Here is a 21,919-nt window from a genome sequence, read left to right as displayed (position 1 = left end):
AATCAATCAAGTATTGATAGACATTTTTGACCTTTTTTAAAATTGTTTTTTGTGAAAGAGAACATTTTGGTGGGGTAGTTTTACTAACTCTAACAATGCGAATTTCTCAAGAAAGCCTACAATACAATACTTACTTCCTGCAAGGAAAATAAACCTCATTTTTTGCAGTTTTAGATTCCTTAATGATAACCTTATCAACAAACCAGCCTACATCTGGAGATTTTCCATCATGTAATAGAACAGCTTTTGATATCTTTCCAAGCCAAACTGCCTCTATTTCAAATACATCCATCTGACCAGATCTGAAAATGTTGTCATTATTCTTGGATTTGTAAAGATGCCTATAACCAGTATCACCGTATTTGCCATGAATATTTAAGAATACATTTGCATTAGTTTCCGCCTCTTCATTGCTGCCTGTCCACACCATGATGTAATACTTAGTAACTGTAATATTAAACAACCAAATAAGTATGAACCTGTTTAATTAACATATAATTAAATGTTTAAATAATTTTTTGGATTGAATATCTCAAAATTAAAGCATAATTTATACATAGATGACACAAATTGGCTTATTTTGTTCATACTTGGAAGTGGTTTGTTTGGAGGAATGAGTACGGGAAGTTCTCTCCATGTGTCCAGGTCATCATGTTCCTTTGATAACCAACGGTCAAACTCAAAGTTTAGCTTTGTGTCTGAAAGTAAATTAACCATCTTCACTGTCTTTAAATACCAACTATCCTCTGACTTCCAGTTATCATATCCAATTCGAATCTTGTATGGATTTCCACAATCACATAAATTGACCTGAAATAACAGATACATGTGATTTATTCAGGTATAAGTAACAAGAATTGCAGCTAATATGTAGATAATTAAGTAAAATTAAGTTACTGTAATCAGGATAGTAAGAACTGAATTATTTTAATTAATTGTATCATTCATATATAAGATCATACTTACTCTAAAATCTTGTGTTGTTCCTGGTTGAAAACCACTGCCATGATCTGGAAGCAACATACACTCATCCATTCCTTTATCCCCATACACATGAAGAGTGACTGTTGAATTCCGGCCTGAATCTGCATTACTTCCAGTCGTTACAAAGATTTGCCAATCAGTCGCTAAAAAGCGAAATAGTACACATTGATACTAAAAACAGCATCACCAAATGTACAAGATATCTTTTACATAACAATGTAAAAGGTGACTGCACTATTAATTCATTGAAGAGCTGCAGAGTAATCAAATCAGCACCTAACTAAAATTCCTTTATGAGAGACTAAGTACTTCAATGAAAGTAAGCATGCTAGTATTTTTTGTATTTTAATCTGTTAGAAAACTTTAATAAACCGCTACATTAATAATAATAATAACTTTATTCATCTTTCCACACTTTCTTAGATAAAATAAAAAATATAAATAAATAAAGATGAAAGGTTCCACAGAAACCTGCAAGGGCTTGTAAAAATATGGAAACCATAATAAGATTATAATATAGGTATAAAATTACAGAACAAATAAGTTACACTCTAAGCAAAATAGATAAAACTAGAGGTAATTAGGTTTGTAGATAACCAACCTTTAATTGATTTAATTTCTGTCAGTTCTAATTCCCTTTCAATTGCATTGTCATCTTGTCCTTCATCAAGCCATCTGAACAATTTGGAAACAATTTACAGTTAATACATTTTGTGCAAATATATTCTATTTTAGATGTTGAGCTTTATCTAAAAAACACACTTTTATTTATACTGTATTACCATGTTGTTTTTGTTTTGTGCTTGTTAATTTATACACACGTTTGAGCTTACCTGTTGCATGTAAATATAAATTCTGTTTTAGAATCTGAGCTTTCTCTTATAACAACTTTATGCAAATACCATCCTGTACCAGCACCTTTCCCATCATGCCCAACAATAACTTTTGTAGGTTTCATTACAGTCACTGCTTGTAGCTCAAACACATCAATCTACAAAACAATGATACCATAGTCCATTAAAAGTATCTATCAAATTGGATTATATTTTGTACTATATACCGCCACCTTTCACTTCATTAGAAACATATTTCCTTGGATTCTTGAGTCCTGTTTCAAATTATAAGTTTTTAAAGCCTTACTGTAAGGTGGATTGTAGTGTAGTAATCATGTTTGCAGAGGGTGAAAATAAGTAGTATTCTTTAATTATCTTCCACTACATAAGAGTGAAAAGCTGTAATTTATATAGTGACCATCCTGCTGTTGATAATAATGCAAGAGGATTTAAGGGGTTAGTGCTAATTGATTGTGTATTTTTTGCAGAATAAGATTGTTTATGCAAAATATTAAACAATTTAAAATTGGTCTGACAGGAATATGAATATTGTACATATGCACAACAGATTTTAGGCATAATGATGTTATGAAAGCAATTACACAAATTTCAAATCCTACAGACAATATATGATAGAAGTGTACATCCTTTATCTTTTGTTATACATACTTGTCCTTCTTGGAATTTCTCTTCCATGTTTGAATGATGTAAAAGTCTATTTCCAATATCACCCTTCTCTCCAACTATGTTAATATATACATTGGAATCTGTATCACTACCAGGTTCAACACCGGTGTGCACTTCAACAACATATTTATGAACTAAGTCAAAAAGTAAAAAAAAAAAGTCAAAACATAAGAATGTCTATTATTCTTACACATTGTCCTCATCAAATACACAAAACATAAAATCTATGATTTAATATCAAACTTGTTTGTTACCTTGTAATGGCTTTTTTCCTGGTCTAACTGCTGGTAATTCTCGCCACAAATCACCATCTGCTTCCAGTATGGAGAAAATATGATTCTTGAATTTGAAGAACAAATGTTCATTTGTTTTCATGTTTTTCAATTTTACTTGAGAAAGTTGCCAGGTTGCATTCTTATTTTCCGATTCAAGTCCTATTCTGATTTTATATATTTCACCAATATCTAATAAGTTCACCTGTAAAACAAAAAACAATATTGTAAAGATGTAACTGTTCTGTAAATGCTCAATAAATATAATGTCTCTTTCTGTAAATTATTTAAAATGTAATTAATGATATATTTAAATTGAGAAAGATTGATTCAAATATAAATTTTTTTCCTTACCTTGAATTCATCTTCTTTGTCAACTTGAAACAATTCACCTCCACTACCCAATTGAAATGGTTTAGAAATACCTTTGTCTCCATATACAGTCAATGTCACCATTTCATTGGTAGCAATTTTCCCAGTTTTTACATATACTTTCCAATCTCCATCTGTTAAAATATATATTATATATATCCAAGTTAAAATATCAGATCAATAAGATAAAATGCTTGATACCAAAGTAGAGTATAAATATATGTGTGCGTGTGTGAATTACTTTGAATTCAAGTGGAAGCATTGCAAATGATCAATCAATTCGATTAATTACAATTTATGATTATTTTTTTTTTATTTTTTTAGAAAACATGAAATATAATTAGCACTAATATCATTCTGGTGTTAGTTAAGTTTAAAAATCATATGAGTATTCATAAAATGATTAAAATCATCAACCTCAAGTTGTCTTGAGGCGGTCAATTGAAAGGTTGCAAAATGTAACTAACTACAAGCAACACACTTGATACTTGATAGACTGGGAACAAATAGAAAATGAAACCCAAATTACCTTCAAATTCTTCTACAGGTGTTGCAGGATGGGGTGTTGCAGGATGGGGTGTAGGCATCCTTTTTGCACCTATTAAAATATCATCATTACTATTGTTAAAGTTTAGTCCTTTTTCCAAGATTTTTCAAATAAAATATTACTGATACTGATTGTAATTATGCAATTTATTTCTAAGTCTATGAAGCAAAACAAGCCTGTTTAAGCAAATAAAACAAAACAATGTTTTTAATTAAAAAAAGCACAATTAATAATAAAAGACATGAAAAAAGTAAACAACAAACGTACATCAACATAATCTTGTTTATTATTAAGGTAGGCTTAAGTACAGCAGGAGCAGTATTAGCAGAATATCTTGGGTTTTATACCTATAAGTTAACATAAATCCATTTAATCCGAATAGTACCTTTCACTCATCCTATGTTAAAATATGCAGGCTAAGCTTACATTGTATTGCTGATGTGGTTGATTTCATCTATTCTATTTTGTATAAGTTATATAGATGTTTGATCCATGTTGTTTTATCTTTGTTTAAACAAAACCAAAACAATAAATTATTAGAAGACATTCATAGCTGACAACCTATCATTTACATCCTTTCGTAAGTAAGTATATATTGTAGTGTATTGCAAAGCAAAGCTGCTGACAACTCAACACATTGAAGAACAATAATACTTGGTCATAACCTGCAGCTAAATCTTCTTCTTCCACCAATGGAGTTAGTTCTTTTTTTCGTTTAAGTATTACTGGAATCATTACCCTTACTGGTGGGGCCGGTGGAGGAGTTGGAATTCTCTGTGGAATTTGAGGAGTTGGTGTTTCTTCCTCCACTGGTGTTGGTGTTCTTTCTTTCAATGGTGTAGGGGGCTTTGGTGTTTCTTCCTCCACTGGTGTTGGTGTTCTTTCTTTCAATGGTGTTAGGGGCTTTGGTGTTTCTTCCTTCACTGGGGTTGGTGTTCTTTCTTTCAAAGGTGTTGGTGTTTCTTCTTTTACTGGTGTAAGTGTTCTTTCTTTCAAAGGTGTAGGAGGTTTTGGTGTTTCTTCTTTCACTGGTGTTGGTGATCTTTCTTTCAAAGGTGTAGGAGTAGGTTCAGGGGTTGGTGTTTCTTCTTTCACTGGTGTTGGTGATCTTTCTTTCAAAGGTGTAGGAGTAGGTTCAGGGGTTGGTGTTTTTTCTTTCTCTAGTGGTTTACTCTCATCAATAAGAACAGGAGTCAACGTGTCTTTTTTGGCTGATATAGGTGAAGGTTTTTTTTCTTCTTTTACTGGTGTTAGGGTTCTTTCCATTTGAAGCAGTTCAATTTCCTGTTCTTCAATTTCTGGAAATGTAGGTATACTAGGGGATGGAGTGGAACTCCCTGGAAGTGCTGGTTCTGCTGGTGTCACAGAGGTTAATATAGAGTCTAGTGTTGCTTTATGAATATATAAAAAAATAAATAACACAGAAACAAGTAAATTAAATGAAGAAACTATTATAAAAGTGTTAAAATTAAATGACAATATTAAAGGGATTTACTGTGCTGTGAACATTATGTTACATAGATCACTATTATAAAATATTTAGTTTAATCTTTATGTAAATAATCATTATTACATTTATACTTCACTGCTGTTGTTAAAATGTAATCATACAAACAATCTATTTTAATTTTATTCGTCATAATTTCATCATTTTAGTGAAAAGTAAAACAGCCAGAAATAAATTGCAGAGCGTTCAGGCAACACTCAGTGCAAGTGAGAGTAGATTGAGACAGACATGGATGGAATGAAATAAATATATTTATTATATATTTCCTCATCTTTATAATTAATTAATTTTCAGTATATCACTCAGCTGGATAGTAGAATTTATTCTATGCCTGTTAATATTAATATCATCTTTTTTGTTTCTTTTTCAAACAATTTCAAAGCGTTATTGATGTGAATAAATTAATTGGTCAAATAAGTTTTGATCAATTTATAATAATTACAGCAATACATCCAACCAACCAGTACCAGTTAACATAATCTGTACATTCATTAATAAGAAACATAATATAATTGTGTATTTGTTTATTTAGCTATCATTTAACTAATTAATTCCAAGTAAGATATGAGAGTACATTCTTATTTATGGCAGCATGTATATGGCTCTAGAACTTAAAGACCTTTTCCGGTAAAAGTAGGATTTCAGTGTTCTTTCTAGATATCTGGCTTTCAAATACAAGAGTGGTATTAGGTAAATTTAAACACTGCCAAACCACTTAATAACAGTCCCACACAAAGTTTAAAATTAAAAAGTATATAAACCATAAATTCCAATAAAGTACTTACGTTTTGTTATTGGTGTCTCATCCTCTAAAATACACTTTGGTTTTCCAACTAGATAATTGAAAAAAAAAAATATATATATATGTATTGTCCCTTTGACTAATTCTAAAAAAATAAAAAATAAAAGATTTCGAAAAAAGGTGGGTCATTTTGAAGTATCATAATAGTTATTAACTATCACCAAAAATTTTTCGAAAAAAAAATCATTTAACTGAAATACAGACGTTTTTTTGTTAACTTCCAGTCAAAGTTTTCAATCAAAACATATCCCATAATGAAACGCGCTTGTTTGGCTACTCTGTATGCATAGTCATAAAACTTCCTCACGATCTGTGTGAAAATACCTTCTGAACTGTGACGAGTTGTAAACAATCCTAATTAGCATATGCATAATGCGTACTCGTGGTTTGAAATCTTTGTTTACTTTCGCTCGAGACGATTTTCCAGACAAATGTAATCAAATTAATTTACCTGTTAATTACGTAAACTTGTTGTTTTTGGCTCGAATTTTCGACTTTAAGTGAATAATTTTAATATTACTTTGATATGGCCAATTTAAATTTAGAATATTTTGACCTTCATTTTTTTGTGTTTCAAGGGACAATACATCTTTAATATGTAATGTAATGAGTTAAAACCTACACTCAATAAACAATCGGATTCCATCAAAGCTAAATTGTTTATCTAACTCAGTAGGAGGAGCTAATTACTTAATTAGCCCTCAGTAGCATTTCCTGTCACCAACTTTGGTGCTTAGTGCACATATTTATTATTGTTTTGTAGTTACTGGATCTTGAAAATAGTTCTATGATGGCACCGAAACGAAACTCTCTTTTTGTTATTAAATTTTATATTGAAACAACTAAAGTTCATTCTATATTTACTTTACTTACAAATTGAAAATAATAAAATACTATAATTATATATAAATGTGTGATTGTATAAGAAATAAACACTCCTACACTTTAAAAGTATTACTTGTGTATACATTTGATAGCATCACTACTTATCAGTTAAGTACAGTAAGTAACTGAATAATACTTACATTGTATAACTTCTGCATACACTCATACATTAGATTCAAGTACAGTAAGTAACTGAATAATACTTACATTGTATAACTTCTGCATACACTCATACATTAGATTCAAGTACAGTAAGTAACTGAATAATACTTACATTGTATAACTTCTGCATACACTCATACATTAGATTCAAGTACAGTAAGTAACTGAATAATACTTACATTGTATAACTTCTGCATACAGTCATACATTAGATTCAAGTACAGTAAGTAACTGAATAATACTTACATTGTATAACTTCTGCATACACTCATACATTAGATTCAAGTACAGTAAGTAACTGAATAATACTTACATTGTATAACTTCTGCATACAGTCATACATTAGATTCATGTACAGTAAGTAACTGAATAATACTTACATTGTATAACTTCTGCATACAGTCGTACATTAGATTCAAGTACAGTAAGTAACTGTGGGTAATACTTACATTGTATAACTTCTGCATACAGTCGTACATTAGATTCATGTACAATAAGTAACTGTGAGTAATACTTACATTGTATAACTTCTGCATACAGTCGTACATTAGATTCAAGTACAGTAAGTAACTGAATAATACTTACATTGTATAACTTCTGCATACAGTCATACATTAGATTCATGTACAGTAAGTAACTGTGGGTAATACTTACATTGTATAACTTCTGCATACAGTCGTACATTAGATTCACCCGTATCAACAGTTGGCTTTGTAACACCATCTGGCAAAAACCCCACACACTGACCTTTAGCATCCATTGATGTTAAAGTTACAAATCCTTTGTCTTTGTATTTTGTTACAACAAAATGACAACAGTCATCTCCACTGCCCTGTTTATTTAAACCAAACTTAGTTATGATAGCAAGTCTATAGTACTTCAAGATGTGCTGTATTATCATCAAAAAATATAATTGAACCTTTTTACTATGATGTTTTTCAACTAGAAATTTGTATAATGTTATATGTAGAGAGTTTTCAATGAAAATGAAACGAAAACCCTACATTTGGACTAATTAGTATTAATATGGCAAGAAAGTCTTTGAGGATAATGAGCGAAAGACATACACAGCATTTTGTTGATAATGATGGATAAAAAGTATAACAATTTTATTTTTTAAAAAGGCTAACCTGCGCATTGCAGTATCCATTCTTTACTTGGAGAAAATGTTTTGGCCACTGGATACTTTCAAACATACGGACACCTCCAACGTTCACTTTGTGTACCCTCCAGTAAGCATCTTCACTTTTTTCTCCAGTAGCAATACATTCACCATTATTATCAATACTGAGCACTTGGGTTCTGGATGTATAAAATAACACAATTCCATCTTCACGAAAAGCACCCTAAGAACAAAAAACATATCACGTTTTAATATATATACTGTATATATATATATATATACTGTATATATTCAGGTTGAAAGTATCAGACCGTTAGGATAGAGTGCTCAATACCAAGGTAGAGCATAAATAAATAAAATAACAGCAGAAAACTTGGTTACTTCATTGTTTTAATCACTACAAATTTGTTTCGTACGACCAGCATGTAGCTGGCCGCACTCTTCATTAAACAAACGCAATGAACTCGTGTCCGCCTGCCGGCACAGAAAGAAAGCATTGTTACATAACAGCTGACATTCCAAAACATATCACCTGTAAATGCTAATTCTACAAGTAAATGTGCTTATAAGCAACGTTGTAATTGATTGTTCTCATTATAGTCTCCTGATGAGTGAGTTGCACGACTCACGAAACAAGCCTGTAGAGACCAAACTGTAGTTTTTACTTCTTTCCCAGACTTAACGTATATTTTAGCTCTACTTTACCGTATTGAGCACTTTTTAGACGGTTACATTGAACCGAACATTTATATATATATATATCTGTAAAAAACAGACAACGAAAAGACATTCTGTGGTACAACCCACCGTTCAGCAAAAACGTCAGCACAAAACACACATTGGACAGAAATTCCTATCCCTAGTAGACAAACATTTTCCAAAAGATAACAAACTAAGAAAAATCTTCAACCGAAACACTATCAAGATTAGCTACAGTTGTATGAACAATATGAAACAGATAATAGACAGCCACAACAAGAGAATACTCAACCAGCCCGAAACAACATCCGTGGAAAATACGCAAGAAAACAAAACATGCAACTGCCGACAGAAAAACACATGCCCGCTAAGCGGAAATTGCTTACAATCATCTGTAATATACCAATTAGCCACAGTTACACGCAAAGACAAATCCACCTCGGAAACTTATATCGGACTAACTGAAAATGATTTTAAAACACGATACAGAAATCACACCTCATCATTCCGTAATTCACGTTTTAGAAACTCAACTGAACTCAGTAAACATATTTGGACACTCAAGGACAATAACACAGACTATACAATCTCATGGCGCATCTTGACATCTACTAAAGCATATAGTAGCGCAAACAAAAAATGCAATCTCTGCCTCAAAGAGAAATTATTTATCATCCGCCACCCTGAATTATCGACATTAAACAAACGTAACGAACTTGTGTCCGCCTGCCGGCACAGAAAGAAAGCATTGTTACGTAACAGCTGACATTCCAAAACATATCACCTGTAAATGCTAATTCTACAAGTAAATGTGCTTATAAGCAGCGTTGTAATTGATTTTCTCATTATAGTCTCCTGATGAGTGAGTTGCACGACTCACGAAACAAGCCTGTAGAGACCAAACTGTAGTTTTTATTTCTTTTCCAGACTTAACGTATATATATATATATATATATATATATATATATATATATACTGTATATATACCTTTTGACCTGACGAGTGTGTTAGCTTTGCTAGCATACGAAACAAATTTGTAGTCAATAAAGTACCATGAAGTAACCAAGTTTTATTTTTATTTGTGATACATATCTAGCTCTACCAATGGTATCGAGCACTGTAACCAGACGATCTAGTTATCTCTTACTCGTATATAGTGTATATATATATATATATTACATTAATTATTTGTATAATAATTACCTTGACATAACAATGCAATTTTCTTGATGGTCCAATAGAAGGCCCTCTAGAGTCTCCCGGTTTTCCCGATTGAAGAAATGTAGCAATTTGACTAGATCCTTTTGCAGTGGCCTCTAAAATAACAGTCCTGTCTTCTTGAATACGTATTTTAAACTCACAGTTTATTCCTCCTTTACCCTGAAGAAAATGATGGCAGTTATGTAGTATTTATCCATTTAAGTAATTATGTATCTCAAATTTAATAGTGATAATGTCATAATACTTACATGGCCACTAATCCTGTTAGTTTCGATGCACAGATAATGCTCTGGAAAAGCAACACTTTTGAAAGTGTAGATATTGTTTCGCACTTTTTCAGCTTCAAAGTAAGCTACAAAAATGTTAACAAAAGCGGTAAAAAAATCTTGAAATATTCCATTTGTGGGGAATACCATTATTCACATTTTTATGAACTTGTCTATTTTAACTGAAAGCCATGGAACCTTCCCTTCTCTATTTTAATGTGGTTAACTGTAACAACATGTGTGAATGAATGCACTGCTTACATAGCATTGATGAACTTGTCTCTTTTAACTGAAAACCATGAAACCTTCCCTTCTCTATTTTAACTGAAAGCCATGGAACCTTCCTTTCTCTATTTTAATGTGGTTAACTGTAACAATCATGGAACCTTCCCTTCTCTATTTTAATGTGGTTAACTGTAACAACTTGTCTCTTTTAACTGAAAGCCATGGAACTTTCCCTTCTCTATTTTAATGTGGTTAACTGTAACAACATGTGTGAATGAATACCATTATTCACATTTTGATGAACTTACATAGCATTTATTTGTTCAATGTACAATGTTAGAAATTTGTATAGACATTATCAAATTTATTATCATACATCTCAAAATTAAATATTTTCAACAGTGATGTAATGTAAATATCACTGAAACCAAAACACAAAAACTTACTTGATTCATCTTTGTCATTAATGTCTCCAGATGCTTCCACTGATCCATCAGCTTTTAATTTGACTGCCTTTCCTGTTCCCTTACTAAAGAATACAAGCTGTGAACCACGCTTAAATTTCCACTTATCCATTTCCCACTATATTCATGTAAAAAATAAATATTTGATAAAAAACAGGACTGGATTTTCTTATGTTATGGTAATTTCATCTATTGTATCCACTCTAGAAACCAGAATACTATCAATTTATATTTAAAGATCAGGTGCAAGTATTCTATTGATCATTCCAATAATTATCGATCTTTCTCTCCAATGTTTCATCATTTTTTTATGTTTTTTTTGTTACACATATTTCTTATCAATTGGACAGAGTTTTACTAAGTAAATTCTCTATCTTTACTACAAATATATATATTATATATATTTTTATAGAGAGCCATAAAAAAGCTTAAAAACAGTCGAGGCAAAGATGCTTTAAATATATTTATTGATACAAAATATGACGATCTGTGCTGGGGAATTGGGGTGTGTGGTGACAATTTGCTACATGCCTGTAGCTAAGTTTTAACTTTCTTTTTTTATTTTTTTTTATTTTACTGACACATTTTGTGAGAACCATCTGTTATATAGAAACAAACAATGAATGCATCAAGCCACATCAGGCACACAACAAAGTTCAGGATAAATGCATCAAACCACATAAGGCAAATAACAAAGTTCAGGATGAATGCATCAAGCCACATCAGGCACATCAGGATGAATGCATCAAACCACATAAGGCACATAACAAAGTTCAGGATGAATGCATAAAACCACATCAGGCACATAACAAAGTTCAGGATGAATGCATCAAACCACATCAGGCACACAACAAAGTTCAGGATGAATGCATCAAACCACATCAGGCACACAACAAAGTTCAGGATGAATGCATCAAACCACATCAGGCACATAACAAAGTTCAGGATGAATGCATCAAACCACATCAGGCACACAACAAAGTTCAGGATGAATGCATCAAACCACATCAGGCACACAACAAAGTTCAGGATGAATGCATCAAACCACATCAGGCACACAACAAAGTTCAGGATGAATGCATCAAACCACATCAGGCACACAACAAAGTTCAGGATGAATGCATCAAACCACATCAGGCACACAACAAAGTTCTGGATGAATGCATCAAACCACATCAGGCACACAACAAAGTTCAGGATGAATGCATCAAACCACATCAGGCACACAACAAAGTTCAGGATGAATGCATCAAACCACATCAGGCACATAACAAAGTTCAGGATGAATGCATCAAACCACATCAGGCACACAACAAAGTTCAGGATGAATGCATCAAACCACATCAGGCACATAACAAAGTTCAGGATGAATGCATCAAACCACATCAGGCACACAACAAAGTTCAGGATGAATGCATCAAACCACATCAGGCACACAACAAAGTTCAGGATGAATGCATCAAACCACATCAGGTACATAACAAAGTTCAGGATGAATGCATCAAACCACATCAGGTACATAACAAAGTTCAGGATGAATGCATCAAACCACATCAGGCACACAACAAAGTTCAGGATGAATGCATCAAACCACATCAGGCACACAACAAAGTTCAGGATGAATGCATCAAACCACATCAGGCACACAACAAAGTTCAGGATGAATGCATCAAACCACATCAGGCACACAACAAAGTTCAGGATGAATGCATCAAACCACATCAGGCACACAACAAAGTTCAGGATGAATGCATCAAACCACATCAGGCACACAACAAAGTTCAGGATGAATGCATCAAACCACATCAGGCACACAACAAAGTTCAGGATGAATGCATTTGGCGACGAGGATGGGATTCAAAATTCTCGGCTTCATTATACTGCTCAAACATCGGCATATAGTGGTCTTTAACGGCCATCCTCGTCGCCAAATGTTATGTTTCGTACACGCTAAAGACACTACAACAGTACACGGGTACAATAGACACGACTCAGTCAGGTGTGGATTCCAAGTGAACGAGGCATTTATTAACAACAGCCTATTATACTATTCTACCAATAATATCAATGCGCGTAGACCAATCACCCATGTCTTAATACACGACACAAACCACATCAGGCACACAACAAAGTTCAGGATGAATGCATCAAACCACATCAGGCACACAACAAAGTTCAGGATGAATGCATCAAACCACATCAGGCACACAACAAAGTTCAGGATGAATGCATCAAACCACATCAGGCACACAACAAAGTTCAGGATGAATGCATCAAACCACATCAGGCACACAACAAAGTTCAGGATGAATGCATCAAACCACATCAGGCACACAACAAAGTTCAGGATGAATGCATCAAACCACATCAGGCACACAACAAAGTTCATGACAAAAATGATCTCATTTTTTTTTCTCACACAAAACAAATCATTATATTCACAATAGTATATTGTTTGAAAGTTTGCATGGCAAAATCAAATGTTGATACAGTTCTTCTCAAAAGGTTCTTTTTAGAACTAATATACGTTGTGTACCTTTATATCAACATTTACAATACTGCTACATCAATCGTAGAGAAAGAAGTAACTGTATCAAGCCAGAAAAAGTTAAGCTACAATTGGTTTCATGCCAAAGGAAGTTAAGATACAATTTGTAACAACTTAAGCGACAAAGGTAATAGCAAAATAAATATAATTAAATAAAATATATGAACAATCACACCTTTAAAACTAAACTAAAGAAATGATAGCAAAAAGCACACAAGATGACTTCATAAAATAAGTCTAATAAATTACATTGCTCTACAAAGCACTAAATTAAAGACATGCAAAGCACATAAACAAGTTCAACAAAAGATTTACAAAATCATAGAATACAATTGAAATAATAAAGACAGATTAGTATTATTATAACATGTAACATGTAACATATAACATATAACATGCTTACCATTTCTTTTTCCACTGTAAGCAGATGAGCAACAAAAAGAGAATGGTTAGAGGTTGTACATGCAATAATGTAGCAAAATAACCACACTAAACTCTACCATTTGGTGCAGGGGTGGAGGAATGATGTTTTTATCTGCCGAATTTTCATTCAACTCATAAACATTAATTATTATTTTGTATTTAACATTGTCCTATAAAGGCCACAATACAATAGTACATTTAAACACATGTATTTGTTTCAAAAAAACAAAATTCTTATTATTATTGATTGAAAATGATCTCCAACTCATGTAGGTCATTTAATTCATGTCATTATTTCAGTAACTTAATCAAATAAATGAATTTTTGGTTAGATTTAACCATATAATTATTTTGTGTTCTTATTCTAAGTGAAATCATTATTATTGTTCCTTTTTTCCACTTAAAATTGCAAAATAGCTTATTCAATGTCTGACTGTAATAATTTTTATTTTTTTATATGATACAGTTTTAAAAAGAAAATACATCTTTCTCACCAAAAAAATTCCTAAAATGGAAATAATACCTTGCAAAGGTTACAATGCAAATATCCCAACACAGCATTGCAAACATTGGCATGCAAAGGGAACCATGCAAACAGCTAAACAAGCTAGCTTAGTACAAACTAACCCAGTTAGTATTTAAACTGAAACAGCTGGATCAGGCACTCTAGTAGGTGCAGATTACATTGCTAGTGACTACTTACTATTTGGAGGTTTGTTGTCAGTCACCAATTCACGCACAACTTTGCCATCCCCAATGCCACCATCAAGCCAGCTAAGAAAACGTTTTATTAAATAACATATGTCTTTCAAAATTAGGAAGTTGTATTATAAATAGAATACATTAAAGTAAAAGTATTGAAAACTTAAAACATTTTTTAATTAGTGTTTGAAAAAGTATAGACAAATAATTGAAAGATATAAGTATATAAGTAGTAATACAGCGTGTGGTAGGTCATCAAAATAAGATTGCAAAGAATCTTTAAGTCATGGCCACCAGTTAAAATAAAAATAAATATAATAATATAAATAAATAAAGTGTAATGTAACAGTTGTATGTTTTATTTATATGGACAAATCTTGAATGTTATCATTCATCCAGGTAGGACAGAAGATTGAAGAAATTAAAACAGATTTAATTGTACTTGTCAGATCAAACTCGACCTCATGAATGTATTTATAAACTTCAGTTTCATAGCTTTTCAGTGTTATTACCTGAAGCAGGGAAATATACTTTCTTGAGATGAATGTAAAGAATCATTTATTACAACCTTGTCTAGGAACCAACCACAACCTAAAATGTAAAATAATCACCTTTGAGTTAAAAATGGTTTTCAATCTATTATGAAATGAAAAATGATTCAATATAACTTTTATTACTGAGTATAGTTTACAATTTAGTATTGTTGCTGTAATTTAGGATGCTTTACAAACAACACATTAAGAATAACAAATGTGTGGAAGAAAATTTAGTGAAAGTTTAGTTAGATTTCTGATATTTGAATGACACATGTACATCGTTATATACCAGAATATGATCGTCCACAACATTGATTATAGAAATGTTTGTAAATGTTGTCAACTTACCAGAATCTGTAGTATCATGAATGAATATAGAAATGTTTGTAAATGTTGTCAACTTACCAGAATCTGTAGTATCATGAATGAATATAGAAATGTTTGTAAATGTTGTCAACTTACCAGAATCTGTAGTATCATGGCCAATAATGATCTTCTTCAAGTTTCCAAGGGCAACAGCCTCGACATTAAAAGTGTCACTCTGAAAATATAATTATTATCAAAATATAATTATTAGTGTTAAAAAAAAGAATCTGAACATATAATTTATGAAAAAAGGGCTAGAAATGTTTGTTTAGATTCCAAATTTAGAATTGTTAACACACACATGGAACGGAGAGGAACAAAGTTAACATTAATCAATAGCTGGGAGAGAAACATCTGCAACATCCTTTTCCTTAAAAAATAGTCCAGATTTCAACTATTAACATTTTTTTGTATAAAATAAAATGTTAAAAAATAAGCGGAGGACAACATTTTGAGAAAAGTGTGTTGCTCTCATCCTATATTATTGAATAAATGAAAAAAATATCATAAAAACTGCAAAATGTTCTAACCTTTCCCTTCTCAAATTTCTTTTTATTTTTAGACTTATAAAGTAGTCTATGTCCTGTATCACCATGGTTACCAATTATTGTAAGATAAACATTTGCTTCTGTGCCAGCATTCCAATAGTTTCCAGTGAAAACATCAACTTTGTATACCACAACTAGCAAGAAAGAAAGACTGCCTGGTAACTACTCTTATAATAACAATTATTTATGAATCAGTCTATAATCTAGTATTAAGAAAGCCAATCTACATTAAACTGATAAAATTCACAATTTTGCATCGTCTTCTTTACCAGGAAACAGGGGATGGCCATCTTTCATTACTGGCAACTCCCGACATACTTCATTATCATCTTCCTCTCTTGACATCCATCGTTGACATGGAAACGCCAATAATTCATTTGTTTGTGCATCTTCCATACGAATCTTAAAAAAGGAGACAATTAAATTATAATTTTTAGCAATCATTTCTGTATGTATTATGAGTAGTTTAGTATAATGTGCATTGAACCTTGATGTTACTATTCGCTAGGAAAAGAAATAATAATATATTTATTTTAATACATAACTTGCATTTAGAAGCATAATTTTATGAATTAATTTGCAGGCATAAAATAAATAGCAAGTTATTAAATTAGATTACGTACAGTCGTATTTTATTCTATTCTAATGCAAGGTACAGACAATTTATAATCATACCTGATCACAAAGCCATCCAGCAAATTCTGTACTATCATCTTGACAAATTCTAATTTTGTATATATTTCCAATATTCCCAACTTGAATCTATAGATACAAATGAAATTACATTAAATGAATTATAATCATCAAGTGTTAAAGGCAAAAGCATCAGAAAATAGATGCCATCAACAATCTTGTCCACCAAATAGCATTAAAAGTGGAAACAAACTGTAATGTTAATCTCTTAACTAGCACCAGAATATAGATGCCATCAACAATCTTGTCCACCAAATAGCATTAAAAGTGGAAACAAACTGTAATGTTAATCTCTCAACTAGCATCAGAAGTAGACAATCACCAATTTCTAATGTTAGTCAATAATATTTTGTAACAAACTCACTTACATTAAACTCCTCAACACTTGCAGATTCAAATTTTCCTTCATCTGGTATTAAATTAAAATCATCTGTTTTGCCTTTATTACCATAAACAGTTAATGAAACTGAAGCATCAGTAGAAGCTGCTGGATTGTCATTTGTATAGACAGAAACTTTCCACCTTCCACCTTAGAAGAAAATAACAATTAAATGTACACCAGTTAATGAAACTGAAGCATCAGTAGAAGCTGCTGGATTGTCATTTGTATAGACAGAAACTTTCCACCTTCCACCTTAGAAGAAAATAACAATTAAATGTACACCAGTTAATGAAACTGAAGCATCAGTAGAAGATGCTGGATTGTCATTTGTATAGACAGAAACTTTCCACCTTCCACCTTAGAAGAAAATAACAATTAAATGTACACCAGTTAATGAAACTGAAGCATCAGTAGAAGATGCTGGATTGTCATTTGTATAGACAGAAACTTTCCACCTTCCACCTTAGAAGAAAATAACAATTAAATGTACACCAGTTATTGAAACTGAAGCATCAGTAGAAGCTGCTGGATTGTCATTTGTATACACAGAAACTTTCCACCTTCCACCTTAGAAGAAAATAACAATTAAATGTACACCAGTTAATGAAACTGAAGCATCAGCAGAAGATGCTGGATTGTCATTTGTATAAAAAGAAACTTTCCACCTTCCACCTTAGAAGAAAATAACATCTGGTTTAAAAATTGTTTGTATTTAATTCTTACTTTGGATAAACCATGCTACCAATGCAGGTAGTCGAACCATAGCACAAAAAGTAAGTTTACTTTCATAACCAAAGTAAAAAAATACAAGCATTTGTATTCATGGCATTGTATTGTCAACAAATGAAGGTACTAATTGCATTAATTTTGGTCAATGTAAAAGGCTGCTGAATAAGAATAATAATGTGAGCAAATCAAAACATATAGTGTGTGCTGTCTATAACTGCTCTCTTTGGCAAAAACTAGAGTACCTCCATTTTACATGTGCTTCTTCCGAGGACGCCCATATTTAAAAGGGGAGTTGTCTATGTAGTTTGAAAATGTATCAAAATATTACTTACGGGATTTCTTAGAAATCTTTGCAGGTGGTTGATCTGTAAAATCTTCTGATTTCCGTCTAAGTTTATTTCGAGGACGCCCATATTTAAAAGGGGAGTTGTCTATGTAGTTTTGAGATTTGAATTTCTCATTCAACTTGGCAGCAACAAAAAGCTCTGGCCCATTAAATAATCCAGAAAGACTCTCAATCTGTGAAATTAACAAAGTCACTAAAAAACCACATTTCTATAATTCATTTGAAATATTTTTGTATTGCCTTTTGAAGTGAAATACAACAAATACAAATAATGTGGTTTACTGTAAAAAAAGTAGCCCTTTTTTAGGACTCTTTGGTGGACTTCTTTTCGAGATGGGCTTCTTTTCAAGATGGGCTTCTTTTCGAGATTACTTTTGCAAACTGAAGAAGGAGCATTTCCATTGGAAATAATGCTGTAAATTTTGTGAATTGGTAAGTCTACAATAATAATATGGTTTTTTTTAGACTTTACCTGCTAATTTTACAAGGAATCAGAAGATACAAGATGCATTCAAAGTACCATTTGGAAAATAATAAATTTTAGAATAAATATATGAAGCTTGATTTTTTCGATAATAATAATACAGACGTCTATCTTGATAAGAAGCCCAGTGGGCTTGAATTCGAGATGGGCTTCTTTTAGAGATGGGCTTCTTTTCATGATTACTTTTGCAAACCACAGAGATGGGATTCTTTTCAAGGTTTTGTGGTATATTAATTAATTTCTACAAATCTATTTGTTTTTTTTAGGCTATACTGGATTGATCTATAATTTTTTTTCTATGGAGAGGGATGTTTTGGTCTTTCTACTATTTTATCAATTTTAATATTTCCAATGTGTTGTTTGTCAAGATGACATACAGTACATTAAAATAAATTTTAACTTTTTAGGGGGTGTGTGGGGTTAATATCTGTGCACTGGTACATGATTTATAGGAAAGCAAATTAATATTGAAGGGAATTTTTCTCAATTCAAACACTTTTTAAAATGTCAACACTTACAGTATATCTTTTTTCACAATGATGTAATTGTATTAGAGGCCAGGATGATATTGCAATGTACAGAATTTAATATCATGAGTCAAGGGTTGTTGAATACTGTTGGTTGGATTAAAGGACTAAAAATGGTACTTACAACAACGTTTGCAAACATTACAAACTGAATGTTTGCGAAACCTTGTTGTAAGTATCATAAAAAAACAAAAATTCTCTTCTTTAATATTATGATCCAAATGAAATTATTTCAAGATACAGTATTATAGTTTAAGTAACAAAAGAAATTGAAATGACATGATCATGCTAATTTACTTTAATCAAGTAAAATGCAGTTAAAATGAATGAAGGCTTTCTTGGTTGCACTTTTATTAACTTGCACTATAGCTGTAAAACCTTAGTAAGGAATTGCAAATGAATAGAAGGTATTAAGGTTTAATACTGCAAAAATTCTACATTAACACTAATTGGCACTTTGCTGGCAAATATGATGCTATGAAATAAACCATCACATTAAGCAAGTTTTTATTGCCTTTTGGTAACTGTAGGTAACGCATTTATAGTTTAATACATTTGTTATTTAATATTTCAATGCATAATATTATTATGTGCTTAATTGTAACCCTAGTCAGAATTGTTTCCAAAATTGAAGGCCCATCTCATATTCTGCAAACAAACATGACAGAATACCCATTACATTCACTGTCCTTCTCAAGAGTGAAATAGATTCTTTATTCTAAATCAAAATAAAAAAATCTTATCTTAGAGGTTTCTTTGCCTAAGCATGATTTAGAAGCAGCTTCCATTCGTCTAACACCTGTTTTTATCTTTCTGTTGCTTGTTGTATTAGGTTACAGTATAAGACTTACCTTCATTCCTTCAGAAGAATATAGCTTTTTTACTGGAGTCTTAAATATGTCGCTGATATCAGCAAGTACATCTTCAAATGACTGTGCTGTTCTTCTATTCATTAGCATCATATGCTTTGTATGTACATCTCCATTCCTCATTACCATAATTTTCTTTGGCGTTCGCGGTAATCTAGTAGGACTTTGATCTTGTTTACCATCAGTTCGATCTGGAGAACTCCGGGGACTGAGAGACCTTGTAGGACTACCCTTAAGTATGGACTCTTGTGGTGACATAAGCCGAGAATTATGCCATGCTCTCGGTTTATGTACACGACCTAAGTCCATTGGTTTTTTCTTGCGACTGGATGACACAACATATGACTTGCCATCTTCAAAATCTTCCAATGAATGAACTCCGTGGATACCACCTGGTGTATGAATGGTTCTTACTCCATAGGGCAAGGACACTTTAGTAGTCAAGTCATTAAGTAGTCCATCAAAACTTCCATATTTCCTTTTTGATACAGCTAACTGTAATCCTCCAAAATTACTGTCCCCACTCTTGAAGAATTTGATCTTCTTGGCCTTACCTGGTGGTATTGGTTGATACATTTTGTTATAATTTGAGTTGATCAGTTGTCATCCTGGAAAACAGAAACAATAAATTGAGCTTGCTTGAATAGTAACATATTTAAAACAATTACTGTTAAATTTCAAACTTATTAAATATGACTGTAAACAGTTTAAATGATAAGCCTATTCACTGTATGTGTTTTTGTAGATAGATCAAATTGTATTATTGATAATATATTTTTTTTAGTAAATGCCCAGGGGGAGGCATTTATTTGGTGGTGGCGTTTATTTCTTTCGGTGTAATATGGTAACATAAATAAACACTCCTAAATATGAAAAAATACAACACAATTAATATCAAGAAGTGATAAACTACTGGAAAAAGTTGTTTAAAATGCTTGAAAAACTGTAGATCATGTCTGGGAGAATTTTAGAAGTGGTACAATCGAATACCAACATCATATTTTACTTGATAACCTTTATTTAGAATTTCCATTTGAGAGAATAGGTGAAATTGTAGACTATCACTGTAAACAATACTTAACTGCTGCATGGAGACATAGAAAGACTACACTTAATATATAATATATAAATATTTACCGCCCACCATATTATCTACTAACATTTATTTTACCATTTATCTAATTCAATAATATATTATATTTTTATATTTTTTTTTTTTTTTTTTTTTTTTTTTCTTCCTTCAAAATTATATAATGTAACCTAAATCTAAATAAAATAAATAAATAATACAGTACTAAAAATAAGACTAAATAGTATAATAAAACTAGTATCACGTTTAATTAAATTACAAATAACTATTAAAATTAAATATAATAAGAACAAATAATCATATAACAGTTGCATTTATTTTAATAATAACAGTATCATAAAATCAATTAGCAATTATATATATATTTTTTTTTTAGTAATAATAATGATAGTATATTCGCTTTAAACTTGAACATAATAATACTGATAATAAATAGATAATAACATTAACTCCATCATATAGGTTAAGTATTGTTCGATCTGTAAGATTACCTTGTTTTTACTATTTCATTTTACTTGTATAATTCGCTTCTTAGTTAAGACTTAAATGTTATTTTTTGATACTTTTCTTTTTGTTTTCACATTGCCTTGTAAATGAACGCACCGTCTTATAAACGTGTCCTGCTGA

The 21,919-nt window shown here is 31.5% G+C and overlaps 1 protein-coding gene across 1 annotated transcript in view; it reads right to left on the bottom strand.

Moving 5' to 3' along the window:
• LOC140062082 (uncharacterized) overlaps positions 1-21,919 on the bottom strand; it is a 52,596-nt gene that overhangs the window by 27,348 nt on the left and 3,329 nt on the right. Inside the window, exons 2-29 of the mRNA XM_072108128.1 lie at positions 20,185-20,810; positions 18,309-18,495; positions 17,635-17,709; positions 17,234-17,394; positions 16,848-16,934; positions 16,442-16,574; positions 16,155-16,306; positions 15,721-15,799; positions 15,235-15,313; positions 14,724-14,794; positions 14,001-14,014; positions 11,668-12,201; positions 11,032-11,167; positions 10,343-10,446; positions 10,077-10,253; positions 8,182-8,397; positions 7,706-7,883; positions 5,988-6,035; positions 4,361-5,086; positions 3,678-3,746; positions 3,131-3,282; positions 2,759-2,981; positions 2,487-2,638; positions 1,818-1,975; positions 1,586-1,659; positions 967-1,127; positions 591-810; positions 135-447 (exon numbers count right to left, since the gene is read on the bottom strand). Of these exons, the coding sequence (XP_071964229.1) occupies positions 135-447; positions 591-810; positions 967-1,127; positions 1,586-1,659; positions 1,818-1,975; positions 2,487-2,638; positions 2,759-2,981; positions 3,131-3,282; positions 3,678-3,746; positions 4,361-5,086; positions 5,988-6,035; positions 7,706-7,883; positions 8,182-8,397; positions 10,077-10,253; positions 10,343-10,446; positions 11,032-11,167; positions 11,668-12,201; positions 14,001-14,014; positions 14,724-14,794; positions 15,235-15,313; positions 15,721-15,799; positions 16,155-16,306; positions 16,442-16,574; positions 16,848-16,934; positions 17,234-17,394; positions 17,635-17,709; positions 18,309-18,495; positions 20,185-20,778 (5,273 nt within the window). The 5' untranslated portion in view covers positions 20,779-20,810. The remainder of the gene's footprint in view (positions 1-134; positions 448-590; positions 811-966; positions 1,128-1,585; positions 1,660-1,817; positions 1,976-2,486; positions 2,639-2,758; positions 2,982-3,130; positions 3,283-3,677; positions 3,747-4,360; positions 5,087-5,987; positions 6,036-7,705; positions 7,884-8,181; positions 8,398-10,076; positions 10,254-10,342; positions 10,447-11,031; positions 11,168-11,667; positions 12,202-14,000; positions 14,015-14,723; positions 14,795-15,234; positions 15,314-15,720; positions 15,800-16,154; positions 16,307-16,441; positions 16,575-16,847; positions 16,935-17,233; positions 17,395-17,634; positions 17,710-18,308; positions 18,496-20,184; positions 20,811-21,919) is intronic.

Source organism: Antedon mediterranea, chromosome 11 (assembly GCF_964355755.1).
Source record: "Antedon mediterranea chromosome 11, ecAntMedi1.1, whole genome shotgun sequence".
NCBI lineage: Eukaryota > Metazoa > Echinodermata > Crinoidea > Comatulida > Antedonidae > Antedon > Antedon mediterranea.
This window is presented reverse-complemented; position numbering and strand designations above follow the sequence as displayed.